Raw genomic sequence first — 22,247 nt, forward strand, 5'->3', positions numbered from 1 at the left:
ACACCCAACTACAGCAAACAGGCAGTGCTTGAAGAACAAACTGTGCAAAGTGTTCTCTGCACCAAGGGATGGATGATTGCGTTGGGTACTAAGGCCCCATGACAAATACATTACAACAAGCAAATGACGGCAGCTTGTGATGACTCTGTAAAGCTCATTTTAAGCCTGACAATTGAAGCTCAGTTTTTCATCCTTGTCATCCACCATGACTGAACATCTCACCACCCCATTTCTGCAACAGAAAGCAACCCAGAGACACAGGACATGTTCTCACTTTCCTTTTATTCACACCCTGTATCCCCAGTGTAAGGAAGAAGAGAAAACAGGACCATTCCCCACCTCCCAGTCTGTACAAGCACTAGCTTGAAGCTCCAGAGGCACCTCTTGCAATGTAGAAAAAACAAGTGGATTAAAAAAAAATTAAAAGAAAAAAAGGCCAGACAATGTAGATTCCCAAGACAACAGCCTTTGGGATGTGTCACTTCAAAGGGCCCCTTTGGTGCCCAAGCCACTCTCCAGGGGTTCAAGAGGTTGCAGTCTTGATACCTGCTCCCCTCTGAAGGGGGTGCCCCAAGTCCAGCTCCTAAGGCCTTTGGTATCTCTCCCTGCAGGCCCTGTATGAAGATAGACATCTTTGGTTTCTGCCTCCCATTACCAAGAGGCACTCAGGAGCCAGGAGAGCAGAGTTTCTTATAGATCAAATGCCCCACAACCAGCAACAACATCTCTGAAGTGCTGCTCAGGGCTACAATGAAGGGAGCTTGTGAGGCAAAGTCCGCCTGAGCCCGCTGGAAAGAGAGCTGCAACACAGCCAGAGCCAGAAGGCTGTTTTGTACGCCGACCTCAATGCTAACCGTCCGCCGCTGTGGCCCAGGCAGTCCTAAGCACCAGGCCAACAAGTAGCCCAGCAGCAGGCCAAAGATGGGCACAGTGACACCCGCCAGCACAGTAGGGAGCTGCACATTTGTTAGGATAAAGGCGCCCATGTGGTAAGCCATGAGCAGCCCTCCAACAATGAGGGTGAAGCTAAAAGGTTTGATGAGAAGCAAGAGCACACGGGACAGGCGGGGCAGCTTGCACTTGACCAACATGCCACTTGAGATGGGCACAGCAATGAAAAGGAGGGTGATGAAGATCTTGAGAAAGGGCACATGGAGTGTCTCGTGGGCACTGAGCAACCGGCCATAGAATGCTGAGGAGAGTGGCATGAGCCCGGTGGCGGCAACGGTTGACAGGAGTGTCATAGAGATGGCCAGTGTGACATCACCACCCAGCAGCAGGCTGTACAGGTAACCACCGCCCCCACCAGGCGAGGAGCAAGAAATGATCAGCCCCAGGGCCAAGGGCTTAGGCAAAGAGAAGACTACAGACATGAGGTAGCCATAAAGTGGCATGACCACAAACTGGCCAAGTATACCAAGCATGATAGGCTGGGGCTGGCGCACCAGGTCCCAGAGAGCCTCCACCTCTACCTTGCAGCCAAATGCACACTTGTTGAGGAAGATGAGAGGCAGGAGGGCATAGAGGATTGGGTTCTCCGAGAAGTGGCCTAGCCCTGACCGTGCCACTGGCTCCGAATCACTAGAGCTAACACGGACCTGGAAGTCAGCTCGTTCCTCAATGAGCTGGTTGTGTTCCAACAGTCGCAGCTGCAGCGGGGCCACACCAGCCAGGCCAGACTGAATCCCGATCACAAAGCCCCCTCTCCAGGAGGCACTGACATTCTCAATTACTAGGACCGTTGGTTCCAGAGAGTCCACACTCAGCCAGGCCTCTGGCCCTGGATAGCGACTAGACACAAACAAGACACCACGACTATGTTCAGGGAACTCAAATTCCAATGCAGTTCCATCTCCTACGCTAAGATAAGGGTCATGAGCAATCATTCCCCAAGTCCAGCCAGCCACCAGCAGGAGGAAGAGAAGAGTTGTCTTGGACATGGTGCAGAAGGTTGACAAGGTCATGCAGTGAACTCATTCCACACAGGGCTCTCTTCCTCTCTCTGGCATGCATGGGACATGGATCCACTTGCCAAGGGTCATGCTCCTTTGGGTTCCAGATCCATGGGCATCCTTTGCTGATCTAACAACAATAGTGTGGAAGCATCCAGCCTAATGAGGGTTGAAAAGGGGAGAGAGAGGGTCTGTGAGAATTTGGGCAGGAGACAAGATAATCCCAGGCAATGTTCTGCAGCAAGCAAGTACTTTTAGGATAAATCTCATAGACCAACATACTTGGGGGCCCAGACAAACCGTTTTCTGCATCTAAAATTAAAGTTGTCATAGTACAACCCTTCAGCACCTCCTCTGTTTAACAGCCTTGCCGCAGCCATAGCTTTTCTTATTCTCCCAGTTCCCATCACCTATTCTCCCACCCTGAGAGACCAACAGGTCTCTCATTTTCCCCAAAGGCAGGCAGGGGCAGAAAATGCATGATGGGACCAGGAGGTGGAGAGAAGCTGCAGTTGCATCCCTCTTTCCACATGTGGAGCAAAGAGACAAGAAACTCCAAACTGTAGCCAGGCAATCCTGTGGATCACAGGCAGACACAGAATATACTGCCTTGGATTAGGACTGAGTTATCGGTTTTGACAGGGAGTGACAAGCAGAGGTGTAGTTAAGGGGGGTAAGGGGGTACATTGTCCCAGGTACCACACCTTCAGGGGAAGTGCTAACCCACACCTCCAGTGGCAGACCTGAGGCAAAACAGGGCCTTCTGAAGCTTGGGAAGGCCTTATGCTGTCTCCCCAAGCCTCAGAAAGGCACGTGGTTTTTTTTAAAAACAGGGGTGTGTGTGTTAAATTTGACAGGGGTGTATTAAAAGTTTTTGGTTCCCTGAGTGCCAAATGGCTTAGCTACACCACTGGTGATGAGGTTCTCCAGATTGTGACACAACAACCCTAAGATTCCAACAGCAGATCCAGTCCAACCACAGAGGGGAAGTGGACATTTGCCTGGAATGCCTGCCTCAGTTATATACACTGTCATGGAGAGAATTGAGCCTGCCCTTCTGGAGGAGACACAGAGGCATCTTAGTGGGTCTGGCATACCCCTCCCATTCCAGGGGAGGCAGGGCCTTCTAATCTCCATCGACTACCCAGGGCAAGGACCTAGTTGATAAGAGGAAGAAGTGCTGAAATGCAAACGGAAGAGCGACAACCTCAATGGAATCCCAGCCAGCTCCGGATCATTTAGCACGTCCCTCTTACACAGTTCAGCATACAGTAAGGAGGGTAACATTTTAATCCACTTAGGGTACCAAAAACAGGTTGTCTTGCTGAAGACCATAATGAGATATCCCCGTAGTTAAAAAAAAAATTAAAAACAAAAACCATTCTGCTTCCCCTATGTGTGGGGCACTAATCCCTCCCTTCTCAATATTGTTTTTTCTGGTATTGATCAGCAACTCCCCCCTTCTGCCTGATCATCTGACTTCCAAGACAGCCTCTGGTTCTTTGGCCTGTCTTCACAGAATTAAAAGCAAATTCCTTGGAGCTGCTTCCCTAAAGCCTTTGTGAGTGCAAACATCTTTCTGGGAACATGTGACAGCCCCCTAATGGAAAGCCCATGCAGGCTGAACTCATCCACAGGCACTGCTCACCAGCAGGAGTCATTTCCAAAGCAAGCCTGCGGAGAGAAACAACATGTTGGGGGGGAGCCTGCCCAGATCAGGAAGTTCTGCCAAGCAGTCTCTCCTGAGGCTGCTGGGGAGGCACAGACAGTGGGAGGGTGGCTCAGCTGGAGAATCCAGTCCGCCCCAAATGCCCTTCTTTTTCCTTCTCGGTTCAGCTGAGTCACTTCTCCCTTAAAGCCACAGCCACCTGTTGGGAAAGAAGGTGCGGGCCACGCTACTTCCTCCCCCACATCTACTAGCACGCAAAACCCCAGGCAGCTCCGGCTCTTCCTCCCATCCCGTAACAGTTTCCCCCAAGTTCATGCTCCGACTCTCCTTTGCTTAGCAAAAGTGGCACCTCCTCTTCTCCATTCACTGCGCACTCCATTCACTCTAATCCCCTTCATTTTATTTTTATTTTTTGCAAGACACAATATGCAGCATCACTTAATTTAAAGCAAAGCCCTCCAGCTACTAACAATGAAGCACGACCCAGAGTTTTCTCTATGTGCCCCCAATGTCCACCTTCTCATGAATGATCTCCTCTGCAAAGCAAGATACAAGGAAGCCACCCTCACCTGACCCTTCCCCTCCACTCCCTTCCCAAGAACTCACCTGCCACCACCCCAAGGCAGAAGCCAACCGCTTGCTTTGGCTGCGTTCACCTGCCTCCTTCCTTCTCCCTTCGACCCCGCCCACCCGGGTGGTGCATCACAATCATAACCCCGCCCACAACAGAATGCGATTGCAAGGAACGGCAAGCCCCTTCCCTGCAGAGCATACAGGGATTTGTAGTTTTCTTTAGCAGCGGAGCAAGGGGCAAGCACTCTGAAACTGGGGTTGCTGGAAGCGTTCCATCCTCATGGTTCGGAATGGATGGGCTTGAAAACTCACTCAGCAGCAGGCAGCATTAACCTCATTCTGTGCCTTGTGTTTTATGCATTTTGCATTAATTTAATGCAGAATTTAATGCATTAATTTAATGCATTCTGCATTATTCTCATTCTGTGCCTTCTGTTAACTGCATGTGCCTCGTTCTGTGCATTCTAGCATAGGATTAGGTGCACACTCTGATTGGAGGGACTGGATAACCGCTCTATACCATAAACAGGGGATTAGAGGTACGTTCTGCTCCCTTAGCAGGCGTTTGGCAAAACCCATTCACTGATTGGCCGAATCAGGAACACACTCGCCCCTGATTGGAAGAAACAAGTATCCCCTTCCACTGCCCCAATGGGATTAGGCTGTGATGGAGAGGATTATTCTCATCCTTTTATTCGACTGGGCAATTTAGGGCGTTCTGTCCTTGGGTTGATGGGATTGCAAAACGTTTTGCTCTGCTGGGATTATGGGTTCACTTTTATCAATTAAGTGCACTCAAGCTAAGCGCCTGCCCTGTTCTGGAGCACAGGGACAAGCGAGCAGAAGTGCTCAGCCACGTCTTCAGTTTAAGTGATGAAGGGGGGTGCCCCTCTTTTCCATTGTGCAAAGAAGAAATTTAAGAAGCAGGAAGCCACTGCAGCGTTTCCAAATACTATTTCCTGCCTGACAGCAACATCAAGACACAGAGCATTGCTTAAAATTACAGAGATGGACAACAGTAATGCTTAATACTTTAAGCATTCATTGCTTGAAATAATTCATCTCTTTATAATGTTTCAAGTGCTTCAGCTCATGGAATTTGCAGTCTCAGCACCATACTAGTTTATTTCAAAAACCTAAGTAATTCAAGGATCTGCATTAATTATTATTATTATGTTTTTATATATGCAACTGAAGATATACAGTAATTTATGCATTGTGACCTCTGGGCTGGTTTACTGCCACCTACCTCAGAAGGAGCTGGATGGTTGGCAACCTTCAGTCTCGAAAGACTAAAGAAGTTTCACCACAATACACTATCAGGCTCTTAGATGGGGCATGCTACTCTAGTAGTGGAAGATGCTAAACTGCTTGGCACAACAGAAGGTGCTGGTTTTAGGGCCCAGTCCTATCCAGCATTGATACAGCCATGCCAAACAGGGCATGCACTGCATCCTGTGGTGGTGGTGGTGGAGAGCCACAGAGTCCTCCTTAAGGTAAGGGAACATTTGTTCCTGATAGGATTTGGCCCTTAACACAGACCAATGCACATTTTGCTTCCTTAAATGTTACACCCAGGGCTTTTTTTCTAATGAAGCACTGGTTACACCAATTCCTGGCTATATTTGGGGTGCCGATTCCAAAAATGGCAAGAGGAAGCCTACACCATGGCTTCCTCATGAGGAAGCTGCTTGAACCATTCACTAATGAAGCTATACTATATCTCCAAAACTAGACGTGATAGGACAAAACAGATGCCATTTTTTGAATCAGCACCCCGAATTAATATCAAATCACCATAAACTTTGGGAAAAACTTTTCTGATCCTCAATTTTGTAGGCCTGTGATCTATCAAAATGGCCTGGGTGGCTATTTGTTTCAAGAAGTGCCTCTTTTCAGATAAGATCCTTGAAGAAATGCTCCTTTGGATAACTTTGTCCAGCCTTGCAAATACACTTTTATACATTCGTTCCCACCCACCTGCCCACAACAGACAAGCTTTAAGTTAAATGGCGTATCAGCATCCTGAAAACCCACATTTTAAATGTGCAAACAAATCCAATTTGTTTGTGGTTTATGGTTACTCCATTTATGGTTACTCACTGCAGACAAGGAGGTGAGTTGCTCATTCAAGATGCTACTTAGCAACAAAAATTTTGAAAAGTTTTTGTGAAAAATATGTTTGCATCTGAACATAGCCGTGAACACACTTGGAAAAAGTGAGGGACAATAGTGGTGCATCATCAGACTGTAAGGTTTGTTTTGTAAGGAGGGGAAAATGGAGATGCAAATGACTTTATCAGTGACAAATACAGGAAGTCTCCAGACGATGACTTGTGGCACCAGAGAGGGTATTAGCATAGTTTTTGCCATGATGAAACTCCTGGATTGGACTCAACATGTGGTTGCAAGTTGCTTAAGAAGAACCTGAAGTATAAGCGGGAAATGTATCAGGCAATTAGGCTGGGAAAACATTTATGTCCAAGATTTGATTGCCAGACAAAACTGGACTAACAGCCCAATCCTACCTTCTCCAGCCATCGTCGAAGAACCTTTTCCACTGGTGCTGACTACCATACCATAAAACAGTCAGCGCCAGTCATATAAAAGGTGCTCTGGGGCACACAAAGTTGTGCTGCTGGAGCGCCAGCAGGAAGATTTGAACCTTCCCACATGCTCCAGAGGAACCAGATGCCACCAACAACAAATGGCAGGGGAGGCAGGAGGCAATGGCAGAGGTAGAGGGCAGAACAGAGAAGTAATGGGGACAAGGGATAGGAGGAATCAGGTCTGGGAAGGGAGTAGATTTGGTGGCAGTAGCAGCCACCAAAACATAACCCCCTCTCTGAATCCAATCCAGTAGCATGGGTCCACACAGACCTCTGCCAGTTATTTAGCTTGCACAGGTCCAAGTAGACATCTCCTCACATGCTGTGGAGGCTTGTGCCTGGGTAAGGGAATTATTGTTTCCTTACCAGAGGAGACCTCTGCAACATGCCCCACCCCAAGATGCGGCGGTAGCCATTTTGGTGCTGCTGCGTCGGCAGTGGGGGGAAACAATAGGATTGGGCTCTAAACAGGCCACTACCTTGGTATAAGTCTGTTTCATATGAGGTAGGGATTGCGGTTTTGAAGGAATCCACATCTCAGTCATTGGATAACTCATGAGTTTAATGTGGCTTAAATGAGGTCATTTAAGAAATCCTCAATAATGTAGCAAATGTTTTAATTGTGGCCCAGATAATATCCTCTTGCAACATTTTTGTTTGCCATCTCTGTAAATGCGCTGCATGCGTCCACATAATCTTTTAACAGCTTCAACCTGTGCTTATTAATAAGGTTCTTTGGCAACTAACAGAATTGGCAATGGTGACTTTTTTGAAGATAAGATTGCAAATCCCCCTCACTGCATAGTATTTAGCTATTTTATATTTCCATCTGCATATCCTTCAGCTTCCCACAGTCTGCAATAGGGTAGAAGCCCAGAGCAGTTGTATTGTATTCATTGAGACAAGAAAAGTCATTGAAAGAAGACCATATAGTAGCAAGCCTTGATTCCCTCCATGATGACATAAAAGAATGTGCCCATATTGATGAGTAGAGGGTTGGATCCCTCTCTCTTTCCCATCACAAATGAAACACCAATATCACCTTTCAAAGAAAAAGCAACTGGATATCTTTCAAGGGTTTGTCAAAACAAAATGTTTGCTCATATAACTTCCTAACTTTGCTACATTCAGTTACTATTGTGAACTCACTGTGTTTTATGTTACACGTATAAGCACTACTTAGAAGTTGAGAACTACACACTGTTGAGTTACGTGGCTAAATGGCTCTACTGGTAGTATTCCCCCCCCCCCGACCCCTGAGTGCACATACGTATGTACATACACTATGCCTCTGATGGGCTCTGTTCCACCAACACTTATGCTACACTAAGGGCGCAATCCTAACCCCTTAAGTCAGCGCTTTCCAGCACTGGCCTAGTGGTGCCAATGGGACATGTGCTGCATCTTGCAGTTGGGTGTCACTCACAAAGACCTCCTCAAAGTAAGGGAATGTTTGTTCCCTTACCTCAGTGCTGCATTGCCCTATACTGACATAAGGGGTTAGGATTGCGCTCTAAGTTTGGTGGTCTTGAAAGTAACACAAGACTCTTTCTAGTCTTGCTGCAACAGACTAACATGCAAATAACTTGCCCTCTGGTAGTAAAGTGCCATTGCCATTGAAAGATAGATGGAGTATTGCCCCCTGCTGGCTGCTTTTCCAATTACATAAGCCTGTATATAGTACTTTTTGTGGTGAGGCCTTACCACAAACAGGGCATGTATAAGGAGAGGACAGGTAAAGAGACCGTTAGAAGAAGGGTGGTAGTTTGTGCCAGCTCATGTGGGAGACACATGGCAGAGAAGGAAGATGCCACCAATAGGGGTACAAATCTGTGTGGAGAGGAAGAACAAACATAAGTGCAATGGGCTGTAGAAGACTCCCCCAATATGTTGAGTGGGGGCCCAGAAGTGAGTCATTTTCACTATAACTTATCAGCCAATAATGGCTGCAGACCTCTAGTAAAGCAAGAGCAGAATATCTTGCAAATGTCTGGTTATACTCTTGGTGACTTAAGCAATGATTCTGCTGGGTTTGCATATGGGTGAGGCAGCACCCATTTTTTTCTTTAAAAAACCAAACACACTAACTTTCCAGCTCTTGTGCATATTGTTTATTGGGAGATGCTTTTAGCAACATGGGTTTAAAAAGTCAGAATATCCAGCTCTGATTTCCTCCATTACAACACAACAGAGAAATGGGCATGTAGGGGTGAATGAGGGGCTCATATCTCTTACCCCTTCTCTTCACAAATGAAGCACCGACATTATTGTTCAAGGAACAGCAACTGGACAACTTTCAAGAATTTATCAAAAACAGTAAGAGGGCTGCTCTTAAAAGTGTATGTGTATGTGTGTGAGAGAGATAGACAGCTCAATCAAGCGGCCACACATTCCCTCTAGACACAATTCCCAAGCTAGAATCTCAGCAGAGGGCACCAACTTGCTCCCAGAATTCATAGCACTAGGAAAAGGAATAAAGAGGATTAACTCCTGCACTCAGGAGAGAAATAAGGCACTAGGGGGAGGTGGAGGTTGGTCCCGGGTATTATTGTACAGTCCCCTACTTCCTAGGGTCTGGTCCTGGCAGGCCCTTTGGAGAGGAGAGAAAAACAAGTGATTGCCTAGTTAAGGCAGTACCAGAAGAGGTTGCCACAGATAAAGAGAACAGACAGCTGTCACCACATGGGAAGACAACAACAGATGAGCAGAGGCCTTTCTCCACCACACCAGCAGAGAGATCCTGCAGGTTCCAAGGAGATGGGTTCTCACTGGGTGTCAGCAGTTCGCTGTGGGATGCAGCCCTCCATCTCAAGCGCTTCAGGCCAGCCCTCATACTTATTGGAGCTCTTGCTATTCTTGATATGCTACAGAAAGGGAAATAAACAAAGGTTTGCACATTTGTCAAACATTCCTTGGCCCCAACAATTTTAGGCTCACTCACCCACAGGCTTTAGGAGAGATGTTTCAAGGTGGCACCAGGTACCCTTTCAGAGTTTCTAGAAAGGAAAAGGGCTCAATACCTGCTCAAAGGGACTCTTGTCCTGCACTCCTTTGGCTCCCACAAAGACCCAGCTGTCTCGAAAGGCCAGATCCTTTGCAATGCTGCTGCCCAGTTCTGTGAAGATTTTGCGTGTCTCCTCATTCATTCTGGACAGGGACAAAAAAGATTATTATTATCCACATTTGCAGCCTACCCGTATTCCAAAAAGCTCAGGGCAGAACACACAAATTGCCCCCTCACAATAACCATGTGGGGGAGGTTAGGTTGAGAGGCAGGTCCTCAAACTCAGGTCCTCTGGTCCAAGTCCAAACACTCCTCTGACCCACCCCTACATAGGTCCCGTGCTGATTTAGGCTGCAGTCCTATCCACTTAATCCTTGGGAGTAAGCCCCATTGACTCTAATGTGACCTTCTTCTGAGTAGACATGCATAGGATTGGGTTCTTAGACAGCAGCATGTTCCCTTACTTCTGCACCACCCCTCCAGTCCACATTTAGATATAGGGCATTGGATTAAGGAGGATGCATTTGTACCAGCTCATTTCCCAGGATATAGCCTAGGGACAGTTGGTGCTATTTGTAAAAGATTGCAAGCAGAGTTGCTCATCAGAGCTCCTATTCGCTGTTGGCTGAGAGCAAAGTATCTCCTTTAAAAAAAAGAACTTTCCCTGGAATGTTTTGTGTGATGTCCAAACAGATCCTGTGTTTGTCCTCCTGGACTCTATAACACTCACTTTGTGGCAGGATCGTCGTAAGAGGCTACAAACACCAATGTTCCTTCATGCAGAGACCGGATGAATTTTAACAGTTCATTCACATCTGGAGGGGAATGGAGAAAGAAACAGAACGAGCCAGATAGGAAGTCTCAATACATCAGTTCCTCTAGTCTCACAAATCCATGGCTATGGCAGTATGCATGTCACAGCTCTGTGACAATGCAGGAAAAAAATCAGAGTACTGCACTAGCTGCAGAAAATGTAGCTAGGAATTGCAGCCGTCATGCTTGTTTAAGCAAATTTCTACTTGTAACGGGGCAAACATATGCTTGAAACTGTGTGGGCAGTGTCTGCTGTCATCTCAGCAACCACAGTTCCCAGTGATGATCAGAAGTGGGGCTTCAGAGGCCTGCATGGTACTTTGCCTGCTCCAGATTAGCAAAACCAGGATGAATGATGCAGGGTGGTAAAAATTAGAAATGAAGGGCGCAATCCTAACCGGCAATTATGCTGGTATAGGTGGCCCTGGAGGGTTGCAAACGTGCCATAAAGCACGTTTGCGCCTCCTCAGGCGGGAGCTGCGTCGGCGCATTCAGATGCACCGACGCATGGACAGAGGCAGAAGCCTCTGCCACGACTCCCACGCCACTGCTTTTGTCAGTGCGAGTGCGCCAACATAAGCGGAAAAGGTAGGTGTGGGGAGGGGACGTGAGGGGGCGTTACTGGGTGGGGGAAGGGTGGGGAGGGCGGGCCCAGGGGCGGGTGCATGGGGATCCAGAGGTGGGGCTGGGACCCGGCGGATCCCAACCCCCGTCCCTGGGGCGAGCAGAGCGGCTTCAAGCCGCTCCGCTCTCCTCGGACTTGCGCCACCTCTGGAGGTGGCACAGGTCCGAGGAGACTCATAGGGGTGCGCAGCCCTTACCCACAGGTAAGGGGAAGAGCTTCCCCTTGCCCGTGGCTGAGCTGCTGCTCGCTGCAATCCCGCGTTGGATGCAGCGCAAGCCTCCTGGCCTGCCTGTTCCAGCACGGGTTAGGATTGCGCCCGAAATGACACACAGTTGGGGGAAAAAGTATGAAGATTTTTCTTAATGTGAAAAATGTATATATGTTGTAGAATTCAGCTTTTCTTGTCATGGAATATGGCTCACCTAGGTGCAAAAGTTTATTTGTAGCATGGCGTAAACATAACCCTGACCCCCAAAGTCTCCACAAGAGATGACCCAACACATCAGCAACCCCTTTTGAGATCCCCTGTCTTCTTGATTCCCTGTCACCATAAAGTGCCCTTTGAGCTGCCACTGCAGGGGCATTAGTGCCTGTCCAGATCCCACTCTCCCACCAAGAGTTTAGGACTGTGCAGAAGTGATGGTCTGGTATACCAGAGCAAGCCTTTCAGCACCACAAGCCTAGCCCACAATAAGCTGCTTATGCTGCCTCAATCACTCCATCTACAAACAGCCTGCAAACTGTCCTTCTCCATGTCCACAGTTTGATCAGCTGAACAAATAATGGAGCCTGTACAACCTCTCCCACCTGACCCTATAGCCTCCACTGTAAGTCAGTAAGTGCAACCATCTTACTGCTTCTCCTTTACCACCCCAAATCCAAAAACTGTCCCTCCAAAATCAGGTTCTCAAATAATAATTCTCCTACATAGAATCCCCTTCCCTCAGAAGTGGATTTCCTCAGCCCTCCCACCAGGCAACTCTTGTCCTACCATGCATCCCAAACGCCAAACAACACAGCAGACTCACCTCCTGCCCACATGTCAAAGAACTTGGCATCAATCAGTTCTCCATTCACCCCTGCGAAACAGAACACAATGGCATGATAGAGGAGTCTGATACCAACCTCCAGCATCTTCCTTCATACCCCATATGCTTGCACCTCACCATTCACTAGTGCAATGTTCAGGCCCCGGCCCACGTTGTTCTTCACGCTGCTCATTAGCCTGAAAGAAAGATTCAGGAAAGTCAGAAACAGCCCTTAATGAGGCACCAGCAGGGCCACATCTAGCTTGCCAAAGCTTTCCTCTGGAAGAACCAGTCCACAGGCCAGTGGATGCAGCCCATGAGCACTGCTGCCCTGTGGTTGAGTGGTTTATTGTAAGACTTTGAAAGCCAGGCTCTTCTCTTCTCCCTCAAAGAGACTGACTCACATTTTGTCCTCAAGGCAGATCTTGGGCCCAATGACATTAGCTGCACCACTAGTGATCCGGAAGGCCAAGGACTGGTCTGGGCAGGCCTGAGGAAGACCACACTTGTACTTCTTCGGCCTGGGCTCTGAGGAGAGAGAAAAGATGGGAAGGCCAAGAGATAGTAAAACCCCTTGGCTAGACAGACTCTTTTCCTCCAAACCTGAGAGTTTCTTTTCCTGCCACTTGCCTTGTCAGCCCAGTGGGAAGGGGCACCACAGTGATTTAGCCACTGAGTGAAGAAACAACTGAAGAAACAAGGGATATGCCAGCCTTCCTCCACTCTTAAGTCTCAGGCCACCTGAGGCAATGGGTAAGCCTAGCACCAAAACCCCCAGAGGGATAGGACACTGCCCTCACTGTTCCCACCAAGTGTCAAAAGAGCCAGTTCCCTATCAGCCCAGGAAGACTTGGTACCAGGACAGTTATAAGGAACCATCTTACACACTGGTTGATTTATCCAGTCCAGCAGTGTCAGCAACACTCCAAGTTATCAGGGAGAAGTTCCTTTCCAGCCCTGCTACCCAGCATCCTTTATGTGCCAGAAATTGACCCTGGACTATCCACAGACAGGTAAGTGCTCCACCACTGAGCCATATTGCCAATAATAGACAAATAGGAGTAAAGTTCCTTTTGCTGTTCACTGCAACCCTTCCCTTGAATGCAGAGGGACGCCCGGAAGATGTCCTACTTCTCCACAAGTGCCTACCCTTCACCCCCACGTCTTTCAACTGAACTCACTGCGATGCCTATAGCTGCTGCTTCTATTGTGTGCCTCGATCACTCTGATATGATAAAGTGGCTTGTCCCAACCTGGCAATGGAGGGGAAAAGAGCCAGGATGGGGTGAGGACAAACTGGTAGGTTATAGAGATGGCAAAACAGACATAAAGCCCAAGACAGCCCTAGTTGAAAGAGGAAGTAAACATGGAACTCTCATCACCCACTTACCTGATGAACCCTCTTTGGGGTCATCTCCTCTCCCCTTCTCTGGTTATCAGAAGCTCACTATCTGCTGGGATGGGGTGATGTGATGGGGAGTCAACCCCACTGCAAATACTTTACTGGGAGATTACAGTTTTGGTATCCTCTGGAGACTGAGCCCCTCCAAAACCCCTTGCTTTTGATAAGACCCTACCCCTTGTAGAAAGTGGTACATGACAAATTTTTCACCCTAGCTAGCAGTGTGGCATGGCAGGGCCAGTGACACAACCTCCCCCTCCCTTTCTTTTTAGAAAAAGGGTTTCCTGTGGATGACCCCTTATGAACTCTACTTTGCATACCTATCCTTGCTCCCTGCCTTTGCCTTTTCTCTGCCGGATCCAAAGTGACAACCAACAGGAGACATGTCTCTTTTGTTTTAGGGCCAAACTAGACAACGTGCCCATTGTGTGACTGGGGCCTGCAGGCTTGTCCCAGAAGCAAAGCTCCCACTAATAGCGGCCCACCAATGGGGGGGGACGACTGCTCCAGATCAGGACCATGGCAGAAAAGCAAAAGGTTAAAGCCCTGCCAAAAACCAGGTGGTACACACCCATCTTCTGTTTGTGATAGAAAATACAAAGGCCTGAAGATTGCAATATTTATCCTTCAGCAAGCTGAAAGACTCTCTCAGCTTAGTGGAAGTCAGTTCTATTCACACAGTTTCAGAATCCCTGAAACCCCACTTCTGAGCGTGGATCCCAGCAAGGCCAGAGGATTTACAGTTGGGGTGGGGGGTGGGGGTTACATTCCATGAAAACAAAGCCAAAGTCATCTACCTGCAGTGGGAGAACTCTCAGGACCTGCATGGAAGCAGAAAAAATGATAGCATCAGCAAGATCTACTCCAGAGCATTACCTAATGCCCTGCTTCGCCACATAAACTTAAGCAGTCACATAAGCAGTCAGATGTCGTCCAAAGTTACAGTAGTTCTGAAACACATCAGAGTTGGTGCAAAGGATTTATTTTGAGAAGGCTTCATTTTGAGGTTCTTTTTTTTTTTTTTTTGCAAACTTGAAAACATGCGACTTGTTGCACTAGCCCAAGTCACCTGTTTCAGTAAGACTCCTAGACTGAAATCATCAAAGTTCCAGAGCAACTTAACTAAGCAATGAAGAGTTCCAAAATCTACAAGAGAGCCCATAGTGCCTACAAAGAGAGCCTTCCAGCCTATAGCGGAATTAAAAAACAGTAGTATTTCTCCAGAAGACTGTGCTAGCATTAGGAACAAGAGGACTCATATGTGAGATGTTGACAGTTAAGAGTGAAGTCTGGGATGTTAGAAATAAAAATGTAGATGACACTTCAAATAATAGAGTATCATTACACTAGATAAAATTCAAAGCCTGGGATTGCACTAATATTTCCTCCATTTTAGGGCATAACCAGGTGGGATAATAAAGAATGTTAGATATGGAGGCTAGAGATCTATGTTCAGATCTCTACCACATCATGAAACTTGCTTAGCATTTCTGGACTAGTGACTTTTTCCATTTCAATGTCAGATTCTGGGGATCCTTGAGCAAAGCCCTGTGTTGCCCCATGACACTTGTGCATCTGCATACATGCCCACACAATGCCATCTCCCAGTAGACTTGATGCTCCACTCAGTGCCACCTAGACTCTGAGAGAGGAGCACCCAGAGATCACTCCCCCCTCCTTTCCCGACCTGGACATCTGGAAAAGGAAAGGGGAGCAATATTTGTCTGTTGCTTCTCTCTCAGTATCTCCAGGGTTCTCAGGGAGGAATGGTCCATTGCTCCCCTTTCATGTCCTGTCTGGATTGAGAATGGAGAGGAAAATGATCTCTAGATGTTTGTCTCTCAGTGCAAGAGGTGTGGAGGGAGGAGGATACAGCAGTCTCCTCTGCAAACAGGCTTCCTCTGAGGTCCATGTATCATAACAGAAGCCTTGGAGGAAGTCAAGTATGGATAGAGTGATGATGCAAATCACGTTGCTGAATGACTTACATTGCCACTGCCTGTCGCATGGGGAAGGCCTCAGAGATTCTCCAGTTGGGTCTTTGGAGGCCCTCAGCTGCTGCCTGATCAGGCTATCTCCCAAGGCTAGCCCTGTACTTTTGTCAGCCTAACCAAATTTCACAGTGACATTGGAGAACTTATCCCATAAGAACATAAGAACAGCCCCGCCGGATCAGGCCACAGGCCCGTCTAGTCCAGCTTCCTGTATCTCACAGCGGGCCACCAAATGCCCCAGGGAGCACACCAGATAACAAGAAGACTTGCAAGGCATTCTGGGAATTGTAGTTAAGAACATAAGAACAGCCCCACTGGATCAGGCCATAGGCCCATCTTCCTGTATCTCACAGCGGCCCACCAAATGCCCCAGGGAGCACACCAGATAACAAGAGACCTCATCCTGGTGCCCTCCCTTGCATCTGGCATTCTGACATAACCCCTGAGCTTCTTAGAAGGGCAGAATAAAAATAACATAAATACATCGGGGCAAATTAGGGGAGAATGAAAGTCAATAACCTGCATTAGGTGCAGAGCCCGGAGCAGAAGACAGAGCTGCAAATCCAGACTTCTTTTGTTTAAATCTCACTTTTGCCATCAAGTCCCTTGGTGGCCTGAAACAAGCCACCTGCAGAACCTCAACTGCAATATGGCAGTGGTTTTCAAACTGAGGCCCTGGCCTCTACCCCCTTAAGGGGCGGGACAGTGAGGAGGCAGGGAGAAGGTGATCCTGGGGATCATATCACTAACAGGGCTGCAGGGACTGGGATGGACTCACGAGTCCCTGCAGCAGCTGTCCTGGGGTACGGGAAGCCCTGTGCGAGCGGCTGCACGGCTCCCCAGGCTTCTAAAAGTGAAAGTGGAGTGATCACTTCCGGTTTTGCAGAGGTGGTGTGCGATCGCTCCACTTTCACTTTTAGAAGACTGGGGAGCCCTGCAGGCCTTCCCACTGCAGAATGGCAGAATGGCTGCTGCAGGAACTGGTGAGTCCATCCCAGTTCCTGCAGCGCCCCGTGAGTCCCCCTGCCCCCCCCCCCAAGACTTACCCTAAGAGTTTGAAAACCACTGCAATATGGGATAAGACAGGCACTCACATAGGGTTGTTGTAAGGACAGCAAGATAACATCAGTTACATGTAAAAGAACATGTAAAAGTGTGCCCAGAAAGTGCTACCTAAAATTTTTATTACTACTTCTCTTTAAGGTTAAAAAAGTAGGTATGAATTTACACCCAGTACTGAAAGTTATTTGCTTTGTAAGCAGAGGACTTGTGATACAACATTCCTGCATTCTAAATCCACCAGCTGCCAGTCAGATGCCTCTGGCAAGCCCACAATGTAAATGATGGCCTCCTTCTTTCCTTGCCTGTCGCTAATATCTGGTATTTGTACCCCATATACAGTACAATCAGCTCTCATCTACATCTGAATATATTTTGCCAAAGGACCAAACATTTTTGAAAAGGCATCTAAGTCTTCCACCCTGCCAATCAACCTAGCCACCAAAACCACCACCCTCCTCCTTTCAATCTCAACCCAGCAGAATGACTGGGGGTAAAACGGAGAGATGCATGCCCAGGGAAGAGCAGTGGTAACTTCAAGACCAGCCATTTTCCATCACCATCACCCTTAGCAACTCTGGCTCTTACTGTTGAGGAGCTGCTGCAGGCGAGAGAAGCCACTTTGGGTACCCAACAAGATACTGACAAGGATCCAGGTGAGACCTGCTGTCAAGACGATAACAACAACACGGAGGGGTCCTAAAAGGCAGTTGAGGAGGACAAGATCAGACCCGCATAATATCAACACAGTCTTAGGCTGCAATCCTATGCACACTTTCCTGGGAGTAAGTGCCATTGAATACTATGGAACCTACTTTTGAGTACACATGCATGATTGTGCAGTTAGCTATTTTCCCCAGCTGCCACAGTTGTGCAATCCTGGCTGCCCCATCCTCCCCTTATTGCCCCAGGAATTGAGTGCACCACATGGTCAATAGGTCAGCTATTCCAACAATGAAATTTTCCAGCTTAAGCAATTCCTATTGTGTGCTCTCTTTCTTAGCTATGACTCACCTGCTAGTCTCATGGCCCTTACAGGGTATCCGGAACCAGCTAGAATCCAATACTATGAGGCTCCAGGACTGAAGGAGGATTCTGAAGGGGTTAATCACATGCACCCTTCAAGCTGCAGAGATCAGAATGGTAACCTGAATCAACCCAAAGAACTTTGCCAAAAAAAAAAAGTCATATAACCTACACAATCCCAGAGACTGAGTAATCGGGTTTTTAAAAGACTCTGCCTTGAGGGACCATGCACTCTACCACCAAGCCCAGCCGTTGTGTCACATATCAACTTTGCAAGGCGCAGGTATGTGAATTTGCTGCAGCAAAAAATACATTCTCATTTAGGTCCTTTAAAATTTGTTTCTTTTTTTTATCATTTATTTATTTATTTATTTATTTATTTATTTATTTATTTATTTAACTATAATAAGCATAAAATAGAAAAACAAATACATACATAAACAAAATTCCAATAAAGCAGCAGGAGCGAAGCCAAAACATTCCCATACTTATAATCCAAATACATACAGTCCAAACATTAACAAATGTTAATGTATACCACTAATACTTCAAAATCATTGTAAATGTAGGGAGATAAATGTTGGAGAATTTTTTCCTGGTTATTATTACATGTACATAAATAAAAAATATTATTTCTTTCTAGATTTTTTTTAAAGTCTTGTAAACCTAGGTGGGTCCTGATAAAGTGTCTTCTTAGAAGTTTGTCATAAAGTGTCATGCAAAAATGTTTGGAAACCACTGGACTAGAGGGTGTATGTGGGTGTCTTATAAGTAGGTATGACACACAGACACATTCACATTCTTATCTTCATCAACTATTCCCAGAAGGAAGAGACTTTTGAGAGTATCTGATGGCCTGCCTTCTCCAATACAGACTGGCTCATCCCCTAATGGGGCTGACATCTAGCCTTACAGGATTGCAGCCTTACAGCCCAATCCTACCAACACTTTCCTAGGAGTAAGCCCCATTGACACTAATGGAATTTACTTCTGAGTAGACATGCAGATGATTGGGCTCTGAGGTTGCAATCCTCTCCACACTTTCCTGGGAGTAAGCCCCAGTGACTCTAATGGGACTTACTTCTGAGTAGACATGCGCAGGATTGGGCTCTGGGGCTACAATCCTACCCACACTTCCCTGGGAGTCAGCCCCATGAACTACAATGGGATTTGCTTCTGAGTAGACATGCATAGGCTTGGGCTCTGGGGCTGCAATCCTCCCCACACTTTCCTGGGAGTAAGCCCCAGCGACTCTAATGGGACTTACTTCTGAGTAGACATGCATAGGCTTGGGCTCTGGGGCTGCAATCCTCTCCACACTTTCCTGGGAGTAAGCCCCAGCGACTCTAATGGGACTTACTTCTGAGTAGACATGCCTAGGCTTGGGCTGTCTTGGCACTGGGCCGTTGCCGGAGGAAGGGCTCCCCTGCCTGACCATCTCCCCCACCCGCTCCTCACTCAGCCCAGAAGGCGCCCCTCGTCACTCCGATGCACACCCCTCTCCCCAGCCCGCGACCCGACCTCCAGGCACCCCACAGCTTCGCGCTCCCTCTGCCCGGGTCGCCCTCCTTCCCTCGCCCACATACTCATCTCCCCAGCACCCCATCTGCTCCTCCTTCGCGAGACGAGGCCTCCAACCCGCGATCCGCATCTGCCACTTGCGCCGGTTCCGGGCAGAAGCAGGATTTTCCTGCGGCGGCGGCTCCTCCTGGCGGCTCCCAGGGCGAGAAGCGGGGCGGAGCTGAACGCCGGAGCTGCAGCCACCCCGCCCATCACGCCCTGGGTTTGGCAGCTCCCCTGGAAGCCCCGGGGACCCCGTCCCAGCCCCGACTCCACGCTGCCCAATCCCGTGCGCGTCTGCTCAGAAGTCAGTCCCATTAGATTCAGTGGCGCTTACTCCCAGGAAAGTGTGGGCAGGGTTGGGCTGCCAGCCCTGCTCTGGAGATTCCCACGGCTTCCTGCTGTCAGCACCCACGGGTCAGGCCTGCAGGGATTCGTCCCCCCCTTTCGCAGAGCTGCTCTGGCTGTTTGGCGGTGGTTTGGCATTGCCAAACAAACGGGGAGAGGAGAAGGCACCCCATGGAAGAAAATTAAAAATAGAAAAACAAAATAGAGAAGAGATGATCAACTGTAACCGCTTTGCAGCTCACAAGTTCTTAAATCCAATACAGGTTAAGTAGCCCTTATCCCAAATGCTGCCAGATCCTCAACCTTTTGTCCTTGGTTTGGGCCCAATCCTATCCAATTTTCCAGCACCAATGCAGGCATAATGTAGCTTGATGTAAGAGAACAAACACTCCCTTACTTTGAGGAGGCCTCCATGATTCCCTGCCCCCCCCCTGCAGGATGCCCCATTAGCAGGGCTGCACAGGGCTGGAAAATTGGATAGGATTAGGCCCTTTGTTATTTAACAGCAGGTACAGGTATTCTGGTGATGCTACTGCACTGCTTAGTTATCCTCAACACAAGTTTTCCACTGCATTAATGGTATAATTTTTGGCTGTTAAGTACTTATGGGTGAATAAGATGTGGGTCCCATTCCCATGCTATCTCTTTATCTTCTTTAGCGTTTGTCCCGTGTGGTGCCAGGGACCACTATTTTGGATCAGAGTCACCATTTCTCTCGATTGCTATCTCCTTATGTATATGCAAATATTCCAAAATCTGAAAAATTCCAAAACACTTCTGGTCCCAAGCATTCTGGGTAAGGGCTACTCCTCCTGGGTAAGGGATAATCCTGTAACAGCATCCTAAATATAAACCACTGTAATCATGAACTTCAGGAATTTGAGAGCTAAAAGGAAGAGCTATGTAAATAACCATATTTTTTTTAAGGGATGGGAAGGAAGGTATGGGAAAGGGAAACTCACTAATTAATTGGCACCCTCACAAAGATCCTAGGAAAGCCCCAAACCAATATAACGGGTCTCCAGATTTTTTGACACAAGGGCCACATCCTATATCTGACATGGTGTCAAGGGTCAGAAAATGAATAAATAATACATACATGGAGAACCAATGGACTGAGATTTTGATTTGAATACAATATGGAAAAGGAGGGGAGCAGAGGGCAAAACTGACTTGCACAGGAAGAGGAGGAATGGATATTGAAAAAGCATCAAGTAACCTACAATGCAAATCACAAACTTTTTTTGTTTCAGTTTCTGTTCCTTATAAGTTTAACATAGGCATTAACTTTATATTTATGTCCCAGGTCTCCCAGCATCTATATATATATCATCTCATTCAGCCACTAGAGGTGTTGTATTTAATGCAATGTAATGTAATGCATTACATTCAGCACCTTTAGTGGCGGTATATACCCAGCATAAGGGATATACCCATGCTGGGAAACCCGGAAGTGCATCTTTTGAGCTGTTTTTAGCTCTGAGATGCTAGGGAACCTTGAAGGCCTGATAAAATTCACTGGAAGGCTGGATGTAGCCCCCAGGCTGGCGTTTGAAGACCCCTGCAATATAACAGTACTATATTAGCTGGACTTGTAACAAGACAATGATTGTTCTGCTGCATGTGGCAATACTGTACTACATTTCTGAAAAAACAAAAGGGCTACAGAAGAGTATTTGGCTAGCAGTGGCAGTGGTTGGAGTGCCTGACATTCACCAAGAGAGAGCAGATACTCACAAGTTGACTCTTCCAAGTAGGATGGATAGTTAGGCAACACATTTGACAACAGCAAGTTGGAGGAATAGCAAAGATGCATTTGACAATACTGAAGGGTTTGTGTGGGGGCAGGGGGAGAGACATGAAACAGATAATCAGCATCAATGCATCCTGGCATGGGATTCCCCCCCCCCGCATTTCCTTGCTCCCCCTGCTGGATCAGGGATGCCCAAACCCCAGCCCTGGGGCCACTTGCGGCCCTCGAGGACTGTCAATGCAGCCCTCAGGGAGCCCCCAGTCTCCAATGAGCCTCTGGTCCTCCAGAGATTTGTTGGAGCCCACACTGGCCCGATGCAACTGCTCTTAGCGTGAGGGCAACTGTTTGACCTCTCGCGTGAGCTGTGGGATGAGGGCTCCCGCCACTGCTTGCAGTTTCATGTCTGTGATGCAGCAGAGGCAGCAAAGGAAAGGCCAGCTTTGCTTTGTACAGGGCCTTTTATAGGCCTTGAGCTATTGCAAGACCTTCATTCATTCATATAAGTTCATCTTTAATATATTCATTTATGTAAACTTATTCAAATTTTAAATGTGAATTAATTATTCCCCCCCCCCCGGCCCCCGACACAGTGTCAGAGAGATGATGTGGCCCTTCTGCCAAAAACTTTGGACACTCCTGTGCTGGACTGATGGAGTGGAGTTTCCAGCTGGGTGTTTGTGTATGGAGTTAGTTCTCCAGGGGCAGATGAGAATTCTGCAATGAAAAGTATAAAAAGATAAGCTTTGACAAAGTGCCTTGCCATGCATGCTGTGAGGACAGCAGGCTGTTTGTGCGAAGTGCTTCCTTTGTGCCCTTTCCCCATGGTTCCTGT

General features: G+C 47.7%; 2 protein-coding genes across 2 annotated transcripts; both read right to left on the reverse strand.

Annotated features, from left to right (window-relative positions):
* Positions 1-277: 277 nt before the first annotated feature.
* Positions 278-4,309, reverse strand: SLC10A3 (solute carrier family 10 member 3). Its single transcript, XM_066616997.1, has 2 exons — positions 4,228-4,309; positions 278-2,111 (listed from the first exon to the last, which is right to left on the reverse strand). The coding sequence occupies exon 2, from the start codon at positions 1,962-1,964 to the stop codon at positions 666-668; it is 1,299 nt and encodes a 432-aa protein (XP_066473094.1). The 5' UTR covers positions 1,965-2,111; positions 4,228-4,309; the 3' UTR covers positions 278-665.
* Positions 4,310-8,891: 4,582 nt separating this feature from the next.
* On the reverse strand, positions 8,892-19,461 carry FAM3A (FAM3 metabolism regulating signaling molecule A). Its single transcript, XM_066616930.1, has 10 exons — positions 19,341-19,461; positions 17,743-17,854; positions 17,317-17,427; positions 14,473-14,496; positions 12,678-12,801; positions 12,412-12,470; positions 12,274-12,324; positions 10,538-10,622; positions 9,824-9,950; positions 8,892-9,667 (listed from the first exon to the last, which is right to left on the reverse strand). The coding sequence occupies exons 2-10, from the start codon at positions 17,753-17,755 to the stop codon at positions 9,569-9,571; spliced, it is 693 nt and encodes a 230-aa protein (XP_066473027.1). The 5' UTR covers positions 17,756-17,854; positions 19,341-19,461; the 3' UTR covers positions 8,892-9,568.
* Positions 19,462-22,247: the final 2,786 nt, after the last annotated feature.

This window comes from Tiliqua scincoides, chromosome 2 (genome assembly GCF_035046505.1).
Source record: "Tiliqua scincoides isolate rTilSci1 chromosome 2, rTilSci1.hap2, whole genome shotgun sequence".
Classification (NCBI taxonomy): Eukaryota; Metazoa; Chordata; class Lepidosauria; order Squamata; family Scincidae; genus Tiliqua; species Tiliqua scincoides.